The sequence below is a fragment of the Molothrus aeneus genome, chromosome 1 (assembly GCF_037042795.1).
Source record: "Molothrus aeneus isolate 106 chromosome 1, BPBGC_Maene_1.0, whole genome shotgun sequence".
Taxonomy (NCBI): Eukaryota; Metazoa; Chordata; class Aves; order Passeriformes; family Icteridae; genus Molothrus; species Molothrus aeneus.
This window is the reverse complement of record NC_089646.1, coordinates 13,760,684-13,780,311: the sequence shown is the minus strand read 5'-3', so window position 1 is coordinate 13,780,311 and position 19,628 is coordinate 13,760,684. Positions and strand designations below refer to the sequence as shown.

Sequence of the window (19,628 nt, the reverse complement as noted above, 5' to 3'; positions counted from 1 at the left end):
TTTAGTAAATCACAAGTTTACGAGACATGGATTTTGGAAATTCTAAGTACTAAATATTAATTTATAACACAAAATACATCCATTGACTTTATATGCAAAATAATGCTCCAACTCCCCATGTTTTTGTCATTTGAAAAGAACTTTTAGCAAGTAACTGTTAGATCATAAGTTTATAGCAAAGCACTTATTTTTACCTGTACAAAGATAATGTAACCAAGTAAGCTTCCTTCCACTAAAATGCTGACTGTAAAATAATTCAAACTGCAAAACAAAATGAACATCAGTTAGTCACACATATAACTACTCATGAAAGTTTATCATCACCCTACCACCCTAATGAAGAAATACTGGTTTTATGTCCATCACACTGGATGAAAACATTGCAGATCCATTTGTGACAGCATTTTCCTTTAGAAGATGAGTGATGACTGAATCTTAATTTAAGGTCTACCTCTGGTAATGAGAAGAACTTCAGCAGATTCAAAAAATCTTTCCCTAAAATGAGATCAAACTCCCTAAACCCCACAATGCCAACCCTGTGTACACACACCTGTTTGGCTTATTCTGTTTTGGTCTGGAAACTGATTAACACTGAAGGAGAACATAAAATCAGCGAATTTTGATCTTTTTAGGAATTAGGTGTTTCTCCACCCACAAGCTTGCACAGTATGAAAACCAGTATTTGTACACCACTCAGATAAATATATATTCACAGGAAGCTTCCTCAGTCTCAGAAAAAGCTGCTGAAGAGGTTGGCCAGCTACACAGGTACTCTCATACTTTGGAGTGCAACTGCAATACTTTTTTTTTCTTTCTAAATCCTTGCCAGAATCCTAAGAGAACTCTCTCCATGGGTCAAATCATCAAATTGGACAGTAAATAAAGACATTGTCAGACAATTTTCAAAGACTCCCTCCTCAAGGTCATGTTCTGATTCTTTAGGGAATTCTAATTCAAAGCACTGATCTCTACCTAGGTCACACATGAATAAGTTTGCTCCTTTAAAATGGCAAAATGGTGAAATGAGGCAAGCAACCCAGACTCTGAGCTGCTTCTGACACACAATTCTGTACCAATTTTCCAACTCAGGCACAACTGACAATACTCCTATTTTAACCCATAAAGACAGCAAAATCTTGTCACACCTGGTGATCCTGTAGTCTGGGTCAGAAGCTATTATATTGCCAAAACCAAGTGCCACTTAAGTGAAAATTAAAGCTGAATAAGTAGTCCTAATATTCAGCAGTAATACAAGAAAAAGACCCTTCACCACAGAAAAAAGACATTTGCCATTGTAACTTACATCAAATAGCAAGGTAAGGTGTAAAAATAGCTATAAAAATCTGTTATGTCCAATAATACAAAATGTGTATTACCTAAATTGTACTTCACCATCAAATACACCTTAGCAAAGATCAACACAAATATTTTGTTTTTCAACAAGCATGGTATAGGTAACATTTAGAATACAATAATATAATCAAAAGCAACACAATACCTCTACAAAGCAGAAATAATCACATAAGAAGAAAATATTTGGCTAAAGCAAAACCTTAACTGCTTTGAGAAATCATAAAATGAGCTTTAGAGAAGTTTGCATGAAGCCTGACTTTGAACAGTTTCTATGAAACAGGGAACAAGAAACCTGTATTTGCATCTTAATCTGCTATTAAGACCGTTCAGATTTAATATTAGAAACAGAATCTTCTTTTATCTAAATATTAAGAGTTGGTTTTGAAGCAAAGAACCAACATAGTTCATTTGATTGCATTTATTAGCATACCTTTTGGCAATCACAAACTATAGAAGAGAGATGTGAAAAAGCTACACAAATACATACAGAAATTTAGTAACATATTTGGCTGACCCTTCAACATTGCATATGGACTGGAAACATGATAGACATAATTTACAATCAAGGTAAAGCAGCTCAAGTTTTTCTCTGTTAGACTGATGATTTTTCATTTGGAGTTATTTTACATTTTCCACATGTTTACAGGAAGCCTCCTACTAACCTACCATCTGTACACTTTTTTCCAGTTCCTGAGGAATTGCAAATGTAGAAGAAGGAGCCTGAGTTAGAGGCCATGCACCAGCCTGAAAGTATTGGGAAAAACAGAAGCATTAATATTTTCACACAACATATATATTAAGAAAAAATAGCACTCTTAAGTGGATGTATAGTGTGCATTATGTCATAAGAAAATCAATTAACTCAGGAAGTTTTACTGATCATTTTTTAGAGCACCTTCTGCACACCCCACTGAGGTATTAATTAAGACTGAAATTTTATATCACTAATGTTTAGGGACCTGGTGGGTTGATTTTACAAAGAAACACTAGGAAAATAAGTAATTCTACAATGATCACAGGCCATCAGTTCCCATATAAAGTAGTATTCATAATTAGAAAAAATTGTATGTTTGTTATCAGAACATAAAAAATAAATACAAATAACTCAGCAGCAATAAACATACATTAGTACCTGTAGAACATATATCTGAAAACTAATTCCCAAATCAATGATTGTGTCCTGGTTTTTGATAAAGTTGTTGAATTTGTTGTTGAGATCAGCACTAACACTCATGTCTGTATACATTCGATGGAGCTTGCTGGTAAATTCATAACCACAGGCTTGCTGTGAAGAAATATTGTAACAGGTTTCAAAGTGAAAACAGTACTCATCATATTTATTAGTGAGGGAACATAATTTATATGAAAATCTAGTCAGCAGAAGTGTTATATTTACAGAAAACACTAGTTATGATAAAAACCAAACATTGTAAAATAAAATTATATTTATCTTAGTTTCACCTTAAATACACTAATCTATTTGAAAAATATTGTTTTATAAAACCAAAAGATAGACATGTTTATGGAAGTCCTTGGTATTTTTTTCATGTTAACATGAATGACTTGAACACAGCTAAAAAATTATCCAAAACCTCATTAAAATCTCAAATGCCTAGGTGATACTCAGCCTTTTATCTTTCACAGACTACCAAAACAGTAGCTTTTGCTGTCAGCTATTGGAAACAATTTACCAATTGCTAAGTTACCTCTGGCACCCTCTGCTGCTCCCTCTCAACACTACACACTCCTATTATTCTGTGTTAGAAGAATATTACCTTACCTTTAGTTTGTTTATCATCGCTTCTTCAGAATCCATAGACATAGACAAACCATGAATTAATCTTTTTGCCAACATTCTGGCATAGAACTGCATTAAAAAAAAACAGAGACAAGGATTTTAAGAAGCATAACCACATTCTTCAAGTAGACTTTAAATGTGACATTTAAACCATTATTGAATAGGAAAAAAGTTACCTTTTGGAATACATCTTTGTCATCAATGTATTTGAAAACAGTAATGAAACTCGTAAGCTTGTCTTCTACTTCATTCTCTGTCATTCCTTTTGCTGATTTCTTTAACAAGTTGTCACAGTATTTGGCCAGCTCAAATTAAAAAAAGAAAAATCAAACCTAAAACTACTTGTCAAGCTTGAGAACAAATGTATGCCAAGGTATTTCCAAATTTATACAATAGTTCAAACGTGAAGTAAGTCACACTCTACAGTCTCACATTGAATACAAGGGCTGCATTCATGGGTAAATGATACATTCTACAGCCATAAAAAACACAGTCTATACCAAAAATTAGAACCATAGCAACTTTGCCCACTCACAAAAGGTGTGTGCAGTTGAAGCTGTTACTATTAAAACACACACCTGAGTGTGACCCAGTGTGAGAGCTGGGTATGCATGTGAAGGACCCTATGGCAACTCCTTTGATGGTTTTATACAAGAATTATTACTTTGTGTGCATCACTTACCAACTCAGGTGCTTTGCAGATCGACTTGGGCTCCCGATAGTTAACTACTGATGTCAAAGCCTACATAAAACATGGAGCAAAGAGCAAAATTGTCAATGACTTAAACCTTTTCCTTTTATGAAATTTGAAGAAATCAAAAAAATCCTCAGGGCAAAGACCATCCGAGATCCTATAAAACTGAACTACACAAAAGGGGATAAAAGTGAAACAACTCATAAAAAGGCTAAATTACTGCTCTATGAGAATTTGGTTGTTAAACATTTTCAAGTTGAGAATTAAGTAAAAGTAGAAAGAGTAGAAGAAGAAAAATAATTACAGAAAACCAAAGAACAAATTAAGTTCTGATAAGAAACTTCACAAAAGTATTATGATTGGTATACAGCAATAATATAGTCCAAAAGAATGGATGGAAAGAAACTAAGGAATAAGTGCAGATAGAGTAGATTTGAGCAGCAGCACATCAACAGCATGTATGTTGAGCTGAAAAACTTATATGAAGTGTTCACAACAGTAAGAAACAAAAGTACTTTTGGTTGTTGGATTTTTTCACACACTAAAAAGGAGAAAAACACATTGCTGAAAGTGGAAATTTGGAGTAGTAGAGTACAAACAACATGATGGCTGAAGAAAACCTGAATATGATGAAAAAGGAAAGAGATAATGGCAGTTTAGAAATGAAAAATAGATTATCAGAATAACAGAGTTTCTGAACTACATGTCACATTTAAATTAGTGTTGTAAACTAACAGTGAATCAAAAATACTGCATGACCATAGTTCCCAGGAATTATAGTTCCTCTGTAGAAGGTAAATATTGTTGTTATTATTATAAAGACAAACTGACAAGGAATTCTTCTGTACAATACCTCAAGATTGCAAAATTTGCTAATAGGTCCCTAGAATTCCTCTGAGAAAAGAATGCATGACTTGACAAGAAATAGGAAACTCTTTAAAGCTTGGAGCAATCTTTTGCAATAATACTGGAGGCAGCAATAGTGATTTTGATAGCCACCATCAAAAATTAACAGCAAATTAATATTTTAAGTATTTACTGTAAGAAAGATCAATTAAATCAAGAACTGATGTATTTAGAAAAGCCTATGTGCCAGCAAATGAAGTTGTCAGTCTTGTGTTACTCCACCTTCTGGTACATGACATTAATTGCAATGGAGAGAGAAATGTATTTGGAATTGAAATATTTGTTTTAAAATGCCAAATAATTATTTTATCAATGTCACAAATACAGATGGGTAACTACTATTGGTGCCATCACTGGTACCTTCTCCATTATGTCTCTTCAGGTTAACCTTGACTGATAATTGTCAAAGCTTAGACTCTGACATTGCACAAACTGCAACTACTGCACACACCACAAAAGAGCAATGAACTGTGTGCATCCTGTGAGAGGAAATTAAAGAAAGAAAATATATTTATTCATTATAATTAATAATGATTAATATTAAAATTCATAATTAGAAGTGTTATCTTGAATACATGCATGGCTATGCATTTCAAATAAAAGAGCAGCAAGCCTCTTTCCCTATATTTGTTATTTAAATTCAAGTGCAGCTCTCTCCTGGAAAAAGTTACCTATTGTGGCAGTGATTGAAGTAATGTAAGTTTCCAGATATCCTTGGCAGTCAACTTGAAAAATCTAAGCAAAGATTCTGTGGGAGTAATACCAAGAGCATTCAGAGATAAAGATTATCTCAGCAAGCAAATTCAAGTTCAAATGCATGCAAGAATTACCAAACCTCCCAAACCTCACCAGTTGCCTATTTATCATCTGCACTTATATTTGCACTGAATGGATCAGCACTATTTTTATGTTTTGAAATATGATGAAAAGAAAGGTCTTTCTTTCAGAAAACGAGTATTAAAATGGTCTCCTTTAATTTATCTTTTCCTTTACACTGTATTGTCTTCTGCTCCATTGCATTTCTAAACTAGAAAGACTGCATATGAACTATAATTGACCATGTGTTGATGCTATGAAGAGTTTTGGTGAGCCTGAATCAGGGTCTTGGATTTTGTTTTCCAATGCTTTGTTTACTTAAGTAAAAATTACCTTGTCAAGGGCACTCATAAAGTGTTGATCACCATTCAAAACAGTGTTGATCAGTTGAACAAATTTACTATGTACTTCCAAAACTGACTCCACAAACTGAGTTGGCATCTAAAGAGGGCAGATAAAACAGAAGGTAAGTTAGTGAGGAAAGTAGTAGTATCTAACAAACATATCTACATTAGTTGTAGATTGTTTACTGATTACTCTTTTTTGAGAAAGTTAATACTACAGTGAATTTTGAGAGGATGGATTCTGCTGTACTGTCACACTATGATGCTAGAGCATGTTTTGGAAATAAAAAGTCTAGGCTACATTTACAGTCCTGCTATCCAATCTAGATTTGAGTCTATACTGTTCTCATGCCATCTATTTTTTTCCCTAAAATCCATTATTAGCCTTTTCAAAAACTATTAATGTACAGCTATCAAGCAACTGATATAATAAAGTGCTGCTTCTCCTACACAGCAACCTTAGAGAGAAAATCTGGATGATCCCTTTAGATTTTCCTACATAGGGCAGTTACCAATTGAATTTCATGCACCACATTCCAGCATCATATTCTGCATAGAAATGACTGACAGGAGCTGGAGGAGTCCCTACACAGACAAGCTGGCAGGCACAAGAACAACAGAGAGAAAGGCACTGGCTCTGTAGCATAACTCCCCAAGTACATTCTCAGGTCACACATTTAAAATGTTTCCAAGTACGTAATTTATACAATAGGACGAGTATTTCACACTGAAATTATCTACATAAGGCTGTGACTTGTCACCACCCTCATGGGTCTGTATTTATTTCTGTGAGTAGACACTACTAGTTTGAAAGAGTAAGTTCAATAAACCTAAAAATAACTGGACAGCAAACTATACTACTAAAGACTGCAGTATGCACACTGAAGTTACAGTGGAGGCACAGAATAGCAAGCATTCCTGTGCAGTCAGTAACAGAGTGAATGTACAACAGCTTCTGTTTATGCATTATTATAGACAGAAACACAGGATAGCTGAAGTCACCATCCCAAAGTGAGCACAGATCTAGACAGCAAGATGCACACATGCACCAACACAATGTCAAACAAAAGCTTGTAGTTTGTCTCTGAACAGCAATGCTGGAGAAACAAAAATGGAATTGAGTAATTTAAACAGACATAAATGGAAAAAAAGTTTAACACATTTTAGTAAAATATCTAAGATAATAATATTTTCAGAAATTACATGACAATATAAAGCAAAATTACTACAAAGCTATAGTGAAAACCAGCAGATTGAAATCAGGACAGGATGTCAAGTCTTTACAAAATGGAATCACTGGCTTCTAACATACCAGAACAGCAAATGCCACTGACTTAAGAGAAATTCAGGAGAAAAAAAAACCAAAACCATACATGGAACAAAAGGACCTACTTGCCCTGGTAGTATTAAGCAAACAACAATGAGAAATATCTAGCTGCAGTTGTTTCTGGTTAGATCACAACAATTACAACAATCAGCTCTCAGGATAGATAATGTGGCACAGCTAACCATGCTGATGAGAAGTTACAACTTATCCATCACATTCCAAACCAATTTTATGCAGGCAAAATTAAAAAAAAAAAACCAACAAAGAGGATCAAGAATATTAATCAAACAGTCAGTTCAGTTGCCTGAGGAAACTCACATTTTCCTGAGAAAGATTGCTGGTTGCTCTAAGGCCCTCATCATGGATATGGTTTTGTAGTTCCTGAATCATATGAGGTAAACCACTTGACACGGCACGGAGCAGAGTATACATATTTGCCATGTCTGTAACAGAGATACATTTTTATAGAGTACACACTTAGAAACACCAAAAATTAACACGTAATATAGTACCATAATTTCAAACAGAACTTTCTAAAGACTGAAACAAGACCAACTGTTTTGAAAGAAAAAAAAATTAACATACACTAGATCACTGAGAAAAGAAAAAAGGAAAGAGTAGGCCTATTATCAGTGTTTACTGAGTCCTGCCATTGTGACTACCTCACCCTCCCAATACAGCTTCTTTAGGAGAGACTCTAAGAAGAGAGGTGGGCTAGTGTGGAGCAAGAGTGCGCCAGTTTATTTTAAACCCTGGCCTTTCTTAATACCCCTTGGCAGCAGCTGACTAAAATCAGTTTAGGTATTTTCTTGACTTTTTATTTGCCTCCCGTGGTAGCTTGAATTTTTTCTCAGGTGAAAAAGGCTCTGAACAAGCAACTGCTATTTTTATTACATTTTGCCTCCCTGCACCCCCAAAAAAGAAACCAAACAAAATAGATGGAAACTCTGATCAAGCTTGAAAAATTCCCTGGAAATTGAACCATTATTAGATACAATTTGAGTTTGACTGTGAAAAATAATTTGTTTCACATAAGAGATACCATCTCTCATGCAAGAATAAGCATTCTTTCAAAGGTAAGAGGCATGTAGTCATGGGGAAGCATGTTTTTTTAGTCAGGCAGGGAATACAACTACAAGAGCATCTCCTTCTGTAAAAAAGATTTGGGATGAGAGGTCACAAAAGATTCAGGACAATAAAAAGTGGCTACGAAAAGATGCCAAAATATTTTATAAGCCTGACCTGTTAAGTGATGATGAAGAAATCTGTTAAGACAGAGCCATTGGTTTACAAAGGAAAACACAAGCATAAAATATTATCATTTATACAGGACACAGGACTTCAGTGTGTTTTTAAGATGACTAAGACAAGGAAAGAGAAACAGCATTAGCTGAAAGAAGGATTGTTAACAGTAAAAAAAAAGGTTTTGATTATATACTTGGAGGAATAAAAATTAGTTACACGCTAAAAGAAAAATGTTATTCAGGGTTTAATGGGGATTTCTAAATAAGTAACATTAGTTGAAAATGCTTATATGCACAGAAGGTCATTGAAAAAAGATAGGAAATTGCAATGCTAAGTGAATAAAACAAAAAACCATTTCAGTCTTTTTGTGACAAGTGAGACTTACCACTTCTTTTCTCTTGTCTGATAATATTGTGACATTCTGCATGTAGAAACTGCAAGTGATCAGCTACCATCCTCTGCTGGCATTCATGAGTCACTTTGCCATATGAGCTGGGATTCAAGTACTTCCGACACCGCATTTCCTCATCTTTTAATCTACCTAAAACCTACACAGAAGATTTAAACTGCAAGCTGAAGAAATGCTGACAACCTACGTAGCACCAGAATATACAAGAGTGTATGTATGTAGAATGGGAAACAACAGTAAGTAATAAGAGCTACAAAAGAACTTGTGTGGGATGAAAAATTTAATTTGTTCTTCTGAATCAACAATTACTGAATGAACATAATCTAGTCTGAGTACTAAGTAGGCTTGGTCACTACTAGATGTCTACCAGCATTCCATAGTTTTCATCTTGAAATTTCTTGCTCCCTTTAACTTTGTGACTAGTCTTCCCCAATTTCTCTTACCATACTTCTTATTCCTTCCAAGAAAATTTTACCACTATACCTAACAAAAAGAGAACTCCAAGAATCACTTTACTGTTCCAAGTCCATCTGCTTGTATGTAAACATCTGCTCAATAGGTACAGGAGTACATCTGAGCTATTAATAAAAGCTCTTTTTATAACTCAGTGAAGGAAATAGGCTTAATCATAAGATAAGTCATATGAATACTGCCATAAAAGCACTTACACTGTGAATATTAGGGGGTTCTAGGAAGAGGAGTGCAGCTGCAGACTGCTAGTGATATGCAAAACTGCTTTTGGTTTAGTTAAAGTCTTAGCCTGTCCCTGAATTTCAACACAGGTGTGTAACCATTAGCTTAAAAGCAATTCCACAGCCCTTTTCTCAACTCTTCTATCTTGGTAGTGCAGACAGTATAGGACCAAGAACTGACTCCTAGTGTTGTATTAATCTTTGTTTTCTCAAAATAGGTATAAGAATTACAAGTAATTTAACCACAACATAACTTCATACACCACAAAGCAAAATGAAAGTAAATCCACCTCAGAGTATGTAATTTTTAACAGTGTTTTATAACAACTAAGTTAAGAGTCTTTTTTAACCACATATTGCTAAAACTCTAATGTTACCCTACTCCAAACTGAAAGAAAATAAGGAAGTGAGGAAGTAATACTAATCAACCTGATGTGTTTTATTTTTCTGACTTTTTTTCCACTTTTCATGCCATTGAGTCATCATTTATTTTGAAATATTTTGATACTGACTGTCCACTCATAGCAAGGTTTGTAGTCTATGTTCAGATTAACCATGTCACTAAAAAGTACCATTTCAATTACATGAAAGCATAACATGAAGAACAACTATGAGAACTGTAGAGGGCAACAAGTATCATCAGTAAAATGATTTTAATTATTGCATGTGTATTCAAGAATCTCTTACCTTCTCCATGTACTGTGAGCAATTTGACTCTTGCAATAAGTTCGAAGCTTCTTGTTTATAATACTCCCCTGTTTCATTCAGAAAAGGACACTCAAAAATTTCCTGATAAAACTAGAAGAGAGAATTTTTTTTAAAGGACAAATAATGTATATACTAGACTGACATTCTAAATTAAAAATACATAATCAGAAATGTGTATCTACCTTTAGGGGGAATTTTTTCTTATACTGTTCAACATGAACAAAGGAGTTAATAACCCCATGGATTACTTTCTGGTTTGGGTCTTCTCCACAGCGATCACTGAAATAGACAAAGAAGTATTTATAAGAATGCAGGTATCTGGTGTAACTCATCTACAGCCAAATGAAATAAAACTGGATGAAAACATGTTCCAGTAAACTCCCCTGCTCAAATTGGCAAAATTAAAGAAGATTCATCTTAAAATAAAAAATGCACTTTTTTCTCTCATATACATTTAAATTGTTGAGATAGTTATTCATAAACATCCAAAAGCATTTAAAGGTCATGAAATCTCCAAGTATTTGCTAAGGATCTTAAGTATTCCAAATTATATACTCTATGTAAGTAGTTTAAAAGCTACAGTAATTTCCATCTCTTATTTGTAGCCTTTATTACATAGACTACCTTCACACTCTTGCCCCTTCCAAAAAATCCATCCTTTTTACCAGAACCACAGCAAGGAGCATGCTGTTTTCTTTTCTGAATATTTACTAATCAACATATAGATTTCAAGTAGAATAAATAACACACCTAGCCCATTATGTCACAATATTTAATCATACATCATACAGAAAAGGAAAACTTTACATCTTCCAGTCAAGTTCTAAGCTTCAAATGAAGGAACTGAAGTGAAGAAAATGTTGTCTTTAGTTCCATTCAGGTGAAAATAGAAGTAATTAAAATGAGTGTTTTGCATGCTAAAAGGACTAGTGCTCAGTCCTTTGCAAAGACTGGGAAATAACCAGCATTCAAAACAGCACAGACTTCCTCTTAAAACACGAAAAGTTCTTTAAAAATTCCACTGTTCATATGTACTTTACAACTAAGTAAAAAATATTCTCTAACTCCTAAGGTGTTAAATAGGACTAAAATATGATTGACAAAAGTGTATTTACGATTAAGCATTGAAGACAAACATTACCATATACCCATATAGGTAGAGATGAAATGGGAGAGAAGTAATTTTGCTAATGTCATTTATTTTGGTTTGTAATCAGGAAAAACTCCAGAGGATGCCTGTGAGCTGTGGAGGTTTACCAGGACAGCCACACCAGCAGTCATTGTATTATGCACACCAGACCATCCTCATGTATTCACAACTGTTAATCACTGATATTGCTTTCAAACACTACTGCTTTCTCTGTTCTGAAAACCTAAGCTTAGGATAGGTGTAAAGAATTAGCTCTCTTAACAGATAATGAACAGTCACTGTATGGTTTTTGCAGCTTTATCATCCATTACAGATGAACTGAACTGATGAGTTCCAGCAGGGATGGTCTGATTTTTATTATCCATTACAAATGAACTGAACTGATGGGTTCCAGCAGGGATGGTCTGATTTTTTCACACAGGGAACAGGAAGATTTCCTCTGGTTGTGGGAGCCAAACCATGGCATAAACCTGGGTTTGGGTACACGCAATGGCATCCTTGCCAACATCTCTCTGCAGGGTCTGGTTTATGATGGCAGAGGCAGCAGCACAGAATCACAGAAGGGAGAAGTCCCACATACCCTGGGCCTGCACCTCCAGCCCAGAGGGGCCCAGGAACACAGAGAGCTGCAGGGTGCATGCAGCCCAAACACAGGGCTAGGCCATGGAGCCCAGGAAGGCACAGAACTAAAAGCTGAGGATATTATACAAATATACAAATGGGGCTCTGGCAAGAGACAGCCCAGCCCAGCTGTCACATGCAGGGCTCTAGACCTGGTACACAAACACAAGCAGCATCACTGGAGGAACAGCTCAAGCCCCAGCTTCCCTCTGCTCAGTTCACAGGCCAGTTCAGACCTTAGCCCATACATGTGTGGGAGGGGAGGGGGAAGTCATGCCCAGACCCAAAGGGAGACTCAAAGGAACATTAGGAAAGAGCTGTATGAGTACAGGAGACATGCTCCATGGAAAAGATGGATGGAAGGAAACAAGCTTTTGAAGCAGAGGTCAGATGGCTCAAAGGTAATAAATGAAAACAAACCCAGCACAGAACAGGCCTTGCCTGCTCTGGCAGCCATTTCAGGTTTTTATTTACACCAATGGCACTCTGCTCCCAGGAATGTGTAGGGCAAATGTCAAAAAAATTTGACAGAAGTTTTAAGGATGACTTTCACAAAAGCTGTAGTAGTAAGAACAACTGCCACACTAAAATGGAATTGGTGACCCTGCAAAGGTAGAAGTCTATGAAACATTTATTTTCCTTCTTGGCAGCACTCAGCAAGCAATACAGATGCATAAAGCTACAGAGCAACTGCAACACAGGTTGAAGCGGGGATTTCATAGGATATCTTGGCTACAGGAAAGGAATTTGGATAAAAAGATTAAGTGCTAGAAACACAAATTCCACTAATTCAGGTGGTGACAAGTTATTTTTTTCTGAAAGAAATGGAGAAAGCTACAAAACACATACACAAGAAAGTTGTGCTGGTTTATATTAACTCCATCTTGTTCCTATCTTCAAGCTCAAGCTAACATGGATGTTCAACATGCATTGTACAGTGTATTACTACAGCCCCAAAGAAGAACATTTTTAAAGTTTCAGGTACAATAATTAGATATCAAATTCATTAAAACAAGATTCCATCACTCAAAAGTGCTCTGCTGTGTCAGACCAAGGGTCTTTCAAGGCCTATTACCTACAGAATTCATTGTCAACTAGATGAGACTGTTCCAAACATTTTAAAAAAGAACTTCCAATAGCTTTAATTTCAAACAAATGGTACAGATAATGTATCAGCTTAGACAGGAATAGGTCCAGTTAGTCAGAAAGAGTTAGTTATTGTTAGTAGAGAAGTTAGTTAGTCTCTCAGTTAGTCTGTACTAATCACACTGTCATTTAAGATAGCACTTGAGAAATTTCCAAATTATTTCTGTTTAAGAATTTCATAGATTAATTTTCTCACAATTCAAGACGTTGTCAGCTTCCTGTTGTGTTGAAACAAGAATGCTTAAGTTAATATTCAGCTCACCTTGTAGGAGGAGTGCTTGGGCTAGAGGAAGGGGGATGAAGTCTTACACTCAGAACTCTGTATTAGGAGTGCAGTCAGACAAGACAGGCTTAAGTGATTTAAGAATTCTCTGCTGTTCAAGGGGGCTAATCCTGTTCCCTTTTGCTCAGTCACAGCCCTCCATCTCTCTTCCTTTGCTTTGGCACTCATCTAATGCTTGCTGAATTGATTTGTGCCAGCCTGGTGAAACATTAGCCAAGATGGTTTTCTGTAACATTAGCAGTTCAGCTGGGTCACTAAGGAACTAGGTGAGCACCAAATTCAGCACATGAAAGGTAAAAGAGCACACAGCCTGCTCCTTTTTGGTGTCAGTAAACTCTTAGATCAGTTAAGCCATCTTGTTCAGCTGAGCCAGAAGCCACTACTTGTATTTCTTTATTTTCATGTATAAAAAAAAGTTTATTGTCAGTTTTAATGCATAATGTATTGCACAAGCTTATAGCTTCTAAAAAGTTGGTGTGCTCAAGGCTGTAGTCAGAAATCTTCTTAAAAATCCAGTTAAATACACTGATAAAGTAACATTTGAAAGAAGAATTTGTGGCTCTGCTTCCCTATCTTTTCCACTACAGTAAGAAAGCTACTTTTATATGCAATAATTGACTATAGTGTTGGTTATCAACTCCATATACTGTTCTATGCTACACAAACTTCCTGCCTAGAAGTAGTTCAGCTACATTAATTTAATTTTTTTAAGCACTGAACCATGCACAAACAACTACTATGAGGAACGTGTAGATAGAGGAGTTTTTAAGCATATCCATGTATTATCAATTTTATTAAAACTTTTAAGTTATATTATTCCCATGCATATTCTTACATGTCTGACAGATATAACTTATGATATGCACCTTGTTTAATCCCTGAATTACTGAACTCAATACTAAAAGACATTTAGATCACTTACAGCAGCATCTTTAAAACTGCCTCTTAAAAACTGTATTGACCACAGAAATTACAGCAAAGAAAAGCAACAAGCCTATTGTTACATGCAAAGGCCATCCTCAGAATCCCCACAGGAAGCACTGCATTTCATGACAGCAGGAACAAAAAACAGCTACAAGAAATAGTTCTCTCATATGTAATTAATTAAATGATATGCAGATCACAAAGTGGCTAGAAGAAACTTAATATCAGTTGCTGGATGTATATTTTGAGAAGCAGAACTAAATTAACTTCTCTGAGATCACACAAAAGACTCCCTAATAAAGAATGGAGAAAAATCCAAATCCAACCATTAGAGACAAGGACCAAAGCTTTATTTCAAAGTTTCCAAATAGTTTAGTAACAAATTATTTCAAGTTGTTACAGTCTCAAGATCTAACACCTCCAAAAGCCAGTGACAGCCTTGATCTAAACGCCCTGGGGAGGGCTGCAATCAGCTTCAAGCCAAATACAGACCATTATTTTAAGGGGCATCAGATACCTGTTGAAAAAGGTTTTCACACACATTTCCACTCCCACCCACCAGTGAAGTACATACATTAAGTAAGACAAGTCTCCAGCATCATTGTGCTTGATGTAACAAAGGAGAATGTTCTTCACCATGAATTAGGGAATCTCCATTTAGTAAAAATAGTTGAAGTAAAAATGGATAAAGCACTATTAATCCTGGTTACAAAGGAACCATGATTCAACAAGTGAAAGCAAAGAAATACTTCCTGGCTTCAGAAATGCCATCCAAAAGAGACATCATATCCATTTCTTTATTGTCAAATATTTTATTCAGGGATGAAAAATACAATTTTTTTTTAAACTATTAAAATTAGGTTTTTAACACCTTATAGATTTTTTTCTGACCCAAGTGCATGTTCAAGGAACCTCAATCTGCCAAAATACCTGTCCCCCTCAGTTTACCTACATCAGTCTGATCACCTGAGTAATCACTTTAGAAACCCCAATCATTAGACAACTCCAGAGTATTGTATCCTAAACAGTGGTAGGAGTGCAGAAACTGATGAAACTTGCAACTATGCACAAGATCTGCAATAGATCCAGAATTTCTGTTTATTCATAAATTAGCTTCTTTAGAAGTTAAATAAAATTTTTAAATCAAAGCTTTATGAGTCCCAAGCTCTTTGGCTTTGTTTAGTAGTATTAAAACAAAAAAGATATTCAGAAAGAAAATAATAACTTTCCTTCAAACTACAAAAATTAATTATCTTCATTTTATTCAAGTGAAACACCAAAAATGTTAAGTGAAGGTACTGATCTGAAAAACAGAAACCCAGAAGCTTTGTCACTTGCAAGAATTGTTCTGGGTTCCATGCAAACACAGCTTCTCTGGCTTTGGCAAATCTTTGCCCAAGGCCTGGTCCTTAACTTGACTGACAGCACAAAAGCTAAAGGCAGATAGCATCAGGTGGAGAAAAAGGCAAAAGGCATCCTATGGGAGCTGGACATTTATTCCAACTCCTCTCCTATCCCATTGATAAGAAGGGTTGCTGAAACAGAAGGATCACTGCTCTGTGGTTACAGGGAATTCACTGCCTTTTTTACACATGAAAGCCACAAATACACAGCTACAACAAGAAAAGCTGATAGACCATCACCATCAGAAAAGAAGTTACCTTAGAAGAACCAAAACAGTTCTGTCAAAGTCCACAGATTTTCCAAGTAAATAAAAAGTGCAATAGCCCCACATTATGTTAAAGCAAGAAACAATCAAACACTCACTTTTTTATTTCTCGGAGGAGCATCCGAATAAGGATGGCCTGCAGTGGCTCAATCATTAATTTTCTCCACATATCAAGAGCTAGCTGTCAGGACACAACACAAGTTTACATCAATAAAAAGTACATTTAAAAAAAACCCTAAAAACCACCACACCAAACTCACAACAGTACCAAAGATGACACAATTCCCATTCAGGATTTTAAAATTTTCAGGATTTTAAAAATCCAGTTGTTATGTAAGCTCTTCTTTCCCTAGTCAGGCAGTATGTGAATGTTGGCTTCCCAGCCTGCATTCTTCCTACACATCTCATAGACCTGATTCATTCCTTGGTTCTACTCCAAGTATTCTCAAATGCATGTAAGGACTCCAAACAAGGAGTTGGTTACAAGGGCAGATTTTGAGACTATACATAAACAAAACACCTGCACAGTAATAGGTAAGTAACATACCTTTCTAACCAAAGGGTCTGAATGTGTACAAACACCAGTATTTCTAACAATGATTGCAAAATAAGCCTCAGCCAACAAAAGGGAATTTCTCTTGGCCATTCTGTCAGAGGTCACAGTCAAAGATACAGAATCCCTTCATCCAACACACAAAGAACACCTCCAAACTAAGATACTTACATCTTAAGCAAAGTCACTGGCAAGCTAACATTTGGCTTCAAATGGAATTCAAATCAATTCCAGAATTCATCAGTTCTTATGGGTGAAGCCATTGCTCCCAAGATATACCATTTTAAAAAACACAGTTGCAATAGTTCAAATGAGCTTTTGCACTTGAATCAAAGTCAGATTTAAAGCCCAAAAGGGATAATGTGATCCCTCATATACAGAGAATAACTGCACATAGGAGACCTCCAAAAACACCTGCCAGGAAGTAGCAGACTGGGAAAAAATAAAACTGCACAGTTCAGGAAGGACAGAGGGAATACTGCTTCTAAGAAAGCTTTGATACAACTAACAGGTCATTAGATTTAAAAATTAAACTATCCATCAGGTATGTCTTAACTGAAAGCAGGCACATAGCTATCAACTGCCAATTTGACTCTGTGAAATAAATTTCCTTTTTAAAATGCAGACAAATCAACTTGTTCCAACTGTCACAGCTATTCAGCACCCACGCTGCAATACAGAAAGTAAACCTGACACAACTGCACCATAAGAGGCTACAGGAGAGGTAAAGGTTTGCTTATAAATCCAAACACAGATCATGTTTTGAAACCAAAGTTGTCTTAGGAGTGATTTTCACTGTCTTATCTTGTGGAGAGTAGCTGGAGAACAGTTAAGACAACAGGAACTCATCCAGTACAGAATGAAAGAAGCCAGCTGAAAGAAGCCAGCTCTGCAGAGACAGAAGAAAAGGAGGGAAAAAAAATGGAAAAGAACTGACACATTTTGTGACTATGAGGTGAAGAGAAACAACCTCAGGTAGATCAATTCTGCAATGTGGTGTCTAGCATGGTCCTTCTGACATATGAGCTACCAGTGGGAAGCAAAGTAAATCACCTATTGGAATTCTCTTGTCAAATAAACTATAGACAGATCAATCCAGCAACTTGATGTATTAGTTCAAGACAGTTTCTCCCACTTCAGAATAGGGACTCATCTTACTTCTCCATCTAGACTGGCAATACTGAACGTGGCAGTTTTCTCCATTTTCCAGAACCTATTTCTGGAGGGAAAAAGCCCAGAAAGCACATCTTAAATATCTTCTAGCTCAGGGCTCCCACAGAGCCATTGAAAACTCAGGAGTTTGAAATCAGTGATAGGAACTCAACTCAGAAAAGCAGTGTCCTTCACCATGCATTCATAACATACAGAGAAGAAAAAAGCAAGCACTTGCAAGCACTGGCATACTATTTTCATTAACTTATCTCATCCTGTATATTTCCTAGTACAATTACTGAATGTCTGGAACACTTGGGGGAAGAAGAACTGTTTGAAGCTGTGCCCACACCTCACACACACAGCTCTGCTCCCATGTACAGACCTACTGTTACACCCCTCAGAAGAACTGAGCAAGAATGGACTTGTTTAAGATTACTGAAAAGCTCCCAAAGTTTTGTTACCACACAAGAGTTGTGTTGAGACCGAAACTTCAGAACAGAGAGTGCAGTTCTGCTTCTAAAAATACTGGGCATTATTTCTGTAACTTCATGCTGAGACTGAAGAGAACTATACATAAAATAAACATGTTTGCCCTTGGGTAGATAAAGGCCAGATCATTTCAGTCATCTAAAATGGCATAAACAGTAATTTCCATTCTAAAGTGATGAACAACAAATAATTTGACTTCTGCTAGAGCCCTTGTACAATCCAAAGAACAAAAGATAGAATCCTACAGGAACCATAATGAAAGAGTGAATGCTTTCAAAACAAAGACTTGACAATCTTGCCAAGTGCCTTGTAGGTCAAGAAATGGAGCAATGAATTCACCAAAATAGTGCTGTAATTTAATACATGAATGTAGGACTTAAGTCTCCACTACTTTTCAGGACAAAGGAGTGACTGCTATAAACCTAATCCTATACCAGTTGTGAACAGATATTAACTTTACTGCCTTAAGATTCTCAAGAAAAGCTTTTATATTTTATCACATCAAGAAATAGAAGCCTAAAAACTAATATTTCAAGGGCTTCCAAAACCAGAAGTATACTGTTGCTTCAATATGTTTTCTAGATAGCAGTATCACTTAAGAATCTAAAGTTTCTTTGCAAAGTGTTTCTATTATCACATTTTAAACCCAAGTTTTCCAACAGTTTTTGTATTTGCTTCTTTTCCCTGCCAGGTCACTCTTATTTTTCTGCACCAAAACTGTAATCTCATTTTACAAGTGGAACAGTGCTTACATCTACAATATTTCTGTGACATAAAAAAGTGAAAATTTTCAAGGACAAAGCCGATCTCATAGCATTCTGAATACTGTTTATAGCTAACTCCACTTTCAGAGATACCTACCTCTCCAATTTCCATCAAAGGTTCATTCATATCCACCCCTCCATAACCATACTGAAGATCAGCTTCAGTCAATTTGTTCTTCTTAATAAACTGTGTGTTGAGGTACCTATAGAAATAAGGATATCCTCATCAAAACAGGCAAAAATAAAAGGCTTTTTAAATTAAGTTCAGAATTATGGAATGTCTTTCACATCACAAAATATATCATCTCCTTAAACCAATGCCATTGCTATTTGTAGAAAAATGTTACAATCCAAATGACATTGAAAGAATTTCCATCAGATTAGAACAGTAGTGTTGGTAACAGATCAAACAGGAACCTGAAATATCACTGCCAGCATTTTCTTGGTGAGCAATATATTTGTGTAAGAATCCAACCTTTCAACATGCACTGCTTATACATACATACATACATGTGTTACTCATACATACATATATGTGCAAAATAACTTCTAAACTCATTGATTAGAATTAGAGTGCTAATA

At 35.7% G+C, this 19,628-nt stretch overlaps 1 protein-coding gene across 2 annotated transcripts in view; it reads right to left on the bottom strand.

Moving 5' to 3' along the window:
- Positions 1-19,628, bottom strand: part of CUL2 (cullin 2) — a 41,255-nt gene that overhangs the window by 8,334 nt on the left and 13,293 nt on the right. For both annotated transcript variants that reach the window (XM_066551567.1, XM_066551558.1), the window contains exons 5-17: positions 19,144-19,249; positions 16,184-16,266; positions 10,475-10,571; positions 10,272-10,382; positions 8,869-9,031; positions 7,557-7,681; positions 5,901-6,008; positions 3,834-3,893; positions 3,328-3,456; positions 3,134-3,220; positions 2,486-2,638; positions 2,020-2,097; positions 195-261 (exon numbers count right to left, since the gene is read on the bottom strand). In XM_066551567.1, coding sequence (XP_066407664.1) covers positions 195-261; positions 2,020-2,097; positions 2,486-2,638; positions 3,134-3,220; positions 3,328-3,456; positions 3,834-3,893; positions 5,901-6,008; positions 7,557-7,681; positions 8,869-9,031; positions 10,272-10,382; positions 10,475-10,571; positions 16,184-16,266; positions 19,144-19,249 — 1,367 coding nt within the window. The remainder of the gene's footprint in view (positions 1-194; positions 262-2,019; positions 2,098-2,485; positions 2,639-3,133; positions 3,221-3,327; positions 3,457-3,833; positions 3,894-5,900; positions 6,009-7,556; positions 7,682-8,868; positions 9,032-10,271; positions 10,383-10,474; positions 10,572-16,183; positions 16,267-19,143; positions 19,250-19,628) is intronic.